The following is a 3,385-nucleotide window of genomic DNA, read 5'->3' on the forward strand; positions in this document are numbered from 1 at the left end:
AGCCGAAGCAGTGTTTTTGTGAGCAACTCCAGCTTTGAGGATGCTGCACCACAGCAAACATTAGATCCACCCAAAAAGAGTCAAAACCCCTTAAAAGGTGACTTTTATAAATCGGGGACAGGCTGCTTAAAATCAGCCTCTTCCAAAACAGGACCATTCCTCCAGGAGGAAGAGTTTGGGTTTGCTTCTCCTGGTCTTTAATGAGCTGCTGCAATTAAACAGACAACAGGCATTGTCTGCAGAGTAAGGGCTCTGCTGGGGATGCCAGGAGAGATCCTGTTTGCCAGACAGGGGTGGGAAAGTGCTGGGATGCTGGCAGCCTTTTCCGCCCCGAGAGCGCTCAGTGCCATGAGGACAGGTCTCCGTTACCTTTCTGTGGTGTCTCAGCAGCTTGCTCTGCGGTCACTAGAAGGATGGGGATACCTCTCCCCAAACTGCTACGTCCCCCAAGTGTGGCTTAAGGCTTTTAGCTGCCCATGAGGTTCCCCTCGGGCTGGCATTGTCCCTCTGGTGTGCTGCCACCTAAGGCTGTGGGAGGTGTGGGGTATCCCTAAGTTAGGGATGAGGAAGGGTCCCCAGGAACCTCCTTTCTTTTCTAGGTGAGGACACTCTTTGTCAGCGGGTTGCCTCTGGACATCAAGCCCCGGGAACTTTACCTGCTCTTCAGGCCCTTTAAGGTACCAGACTGGGGACAGGAGAGAGGGGCTGGAAGCATGGGGCTGACCCCCTGCCTCATCCCCATGGCCCCACCAACCTCGGTGGGATCTGGGAGCCAGCTGGTTTCCCCCCAGAATTCTAGTTCAGTCATTTTATTCACAGAAACAAGTTTCTGCACCTTTTTGCCCCAGTAAACCATAGGAAAATGTCATTGGGCACTTTGATTATACTGGCATTTTAATTGCACATTGACTTGCACCCCATTTAGCAGCAGAAGTGTGTTGGCTGCAAATTTTTCCAGTCTTTTCACCCTGCCAGACCTGCAGCTCAGACACCATCTCTTTTCAAACATGAAGGATGACATTATCAGGCATTCAGCATCTGTACAAAAATCTAGCAGCAGTGAGACCCCATGCCTTGGCAAGCTCCCCCTGTGCCCACCTGATGCCCCCCAGTTGTAGGGCTGCTGGGTGATGGATGCAGAAGGTTTCCCTCTCCAAGGGGCAGCTGAATTGCAGGGATCTCCACCAAACATCCTTTTTTATTCTTTTCTTGCAGGGGTATGAAGGGTCTCTCATCAAACTCACCTCCAAGCAGGTAGGAGCTGCTCAAAACAGGCCGAGCATCCCACGCCATGCTCCCACCCTCCCCCGGCACCACCAGTCACCAGGGTGGGGGGGTCCCCCCTCTGCTCCCTGCCAGTCTGATTGATGGTGCCTCCTCTCTTTCCTCCGCAGCCCGTGGGCTTTGTCAGCTTCGACAGCCGCTCCGAGGCAGAGGCGGCGAAGAACGCACTGAACGTGAGTGCGCCCAGCCACTTCATTTTTTCAGGATTTTTTTCCCCTCATTTCCCCATGCCTGGATACTCCAAATTTCTCCATCCCAGAAACGTGTGTCTCCCACACAAGCTGGCCTCACCCCATCCCCATCCTTCCAGCCAATCTCTATCTGCATCCTCCCTCTTGGGGGGGCTGTATCCCTTTTGCCTTTCCCAGGGCCATGCGGGAGGGCTTGAACCCTCAGGATTAGAGCTTTAGATATGAATCAGTGAGAGACGCCTTTCCCAGCCTCTCCTGTTTCTTCAGTGGGAAAAATCCCAAGTAAAGCTCCAAAAGAAAAAGCAGCTTTTTCCTTTAGCAGCTCCCTCCTACCTCTGCAGAGTTAACCTCCTGCAAACAGTCACGGGGAGAACCGTGTGGAGTCTGTTCTCCAATTCCTCCCCAGGTTTTGTTTTTTGTTTTTTTTTTTTTCCCCTTGTCTTCATTTTCAATGTAAAAGTTTTTTTTTGGCTCCACTAATCCCTCTGGATAAGAGTTCAGCCTTGCGGGATGCCGACTGCCAAATATGGTGCCGATGCTAAAGATGCCGGAGGAATGCGAGCTGCCTCGGGGCCCGGCAAATTAGCTCATTTCAAGGCTGAAAGTAGGGAAAAAAAAAAAAAATTTGGGAGTTATTTTTGCTGTGGGGCTGGCACGCGGCAGTGCTTGCCCACCCGCCGTGCCTCCTTCCCTCCTGCAGGGCATCCGCTTTGACCCCGAGATCCCCCAGACACTGCGGCTGGAGTTTGCCAAGGCGAACACCAAGATGGCCAAGAGCAAGTTGGTGGGCACCCCCAACCCCAGCACGCCTCTCCCCACTGCTGTACCTCAGTTCATCGCCCGGGAGCCCTGTAAGTACTGGCTCTGGCTCTTCTGAGGGAGCCCTGCGCGGTACCCTCCGACCTGCCACCACGGCAGTGCCATCAGTTTTTGGGGTGGCTGGCGTGGGGGTTGCCCCATTCTCATTTGCCTCAGGAAAACACTTTATTCAGGCAGTTTGATCTTGCGCAGAGATTATGGGTGGAAGGAGCAATGCCAGGCCCCCAGAGCGGGATGCTGGAGGGAGCAGGGATGCAGCAGGGTGGTGGTGATGGGTAATGCTAGGTCCAATTGGAAGCAGCAGCATGTACTTGCTGCAAGCTTGGTGGCATGTGCCAGCTGGTGGCCGAGGGTCCTCAAAGGTGGCTTGCCTGTGCCGGAGAGGACCCAGGGGCAGGTGACAGCTGACTCGGCACAGCAGATAGGAGCGGGACGAGCCCGTGGTGCTGCTTCACCGCGCCGGGGTTTCCGAGTCATGGTTGGGGGTCTTGGCGGAGACCTTGGCAATGTTGCGTCGTACTTGTTGCCGCTACTGGAAGAGCATTTCTCGTGCGGATGCTGGTTCCTCTCCTTGCTGCTGCGCACAGGCATGAGCCGCACACTCTCTCTTGTGCCTGCCGACGCTGGATCCCTGGGGTAATTAATCCTCTCCGAGACAAGGAGCCCAGCCCAGCCTCCCCTGGCAACGCATCCAGCCCCACAGCATCACTTGCGGCCGGCTGAGCCCCGTGTTGGCTTTGTGGGTCGGCTCTCGCCGGCGGCACTGGCACGCTGCACTTCTCCAGGGGAAGCTCTGCTCCTGCTCCCACCCGCTTTGGGGGGAGAAGGAAGGAGCAGCTGTGCTGCTGAGCAGTGCGTGGCATGGCGTAGGCCGCCGCCCGTTGTTCACCGTTAACTCTCATTCTTCTTTTCTTGCAGATGAGCTCACAGTGCCTGCACTTTACCCCAGTAGCCCTGAAGTGTGGGGGCCGTACCCTCTGTACCCAGCGGAGTTAGCACCTGCTCTACCTCCTCCTGCTTTCACCTATCCCGCTTCGCTGCACGCCCAGGTAATTCAGACCCATCCGCCACCACTGCACTCACCCTCCCCT

General features: G+C 55.6%; 1 protein-coding gene across 1 annotated transcript in view; it reads left to right on the forward strand.

The window, feature by feature from the left end:
* Positions 1-348: 348 nt before the first annotated feature.
* RBPMS (RNA binding protein, mRNA processing factor) overlaps positions 349-3,385 on the forward strand; it is a 9,422-nt gene continuing 6,385 nt past the window's right edge. The window contains exons 1-5 of the mRNA XM_026847897.1: positions 349-450; positions 600-677; positions 1,216-1,254; positions 1,395-1,457; positions 2,176-2,326. Coding sequence (XP_026703698.1) covers positions 349-450; positions 600-677; positions 1,216-1,254; positions 1,395-1,457; positions 2,176-2,326 — 433 coding nt within the window. The remainder of the gene's footprint in view (positions 451-599; positions 678-1,215; positions 1,255-1,394; positions 1,458-2,175; positions 2,327-3,385) is intronic.

The sequence above is a fragment of the Athene cunicularia genome (assembly GCF_003259725.1).
Source record: "Athene cunicularia isolate RWA chromosome 4 unlocalized genomic scaffold, athCun1 chr4_part2, whole genome shotgun sequence".
Lineage (NCBI taxonomy): Eukaryota > Metazoa > Chordata > Aves > Strigiformes > Strigidae > Athene > Athene cunicularia.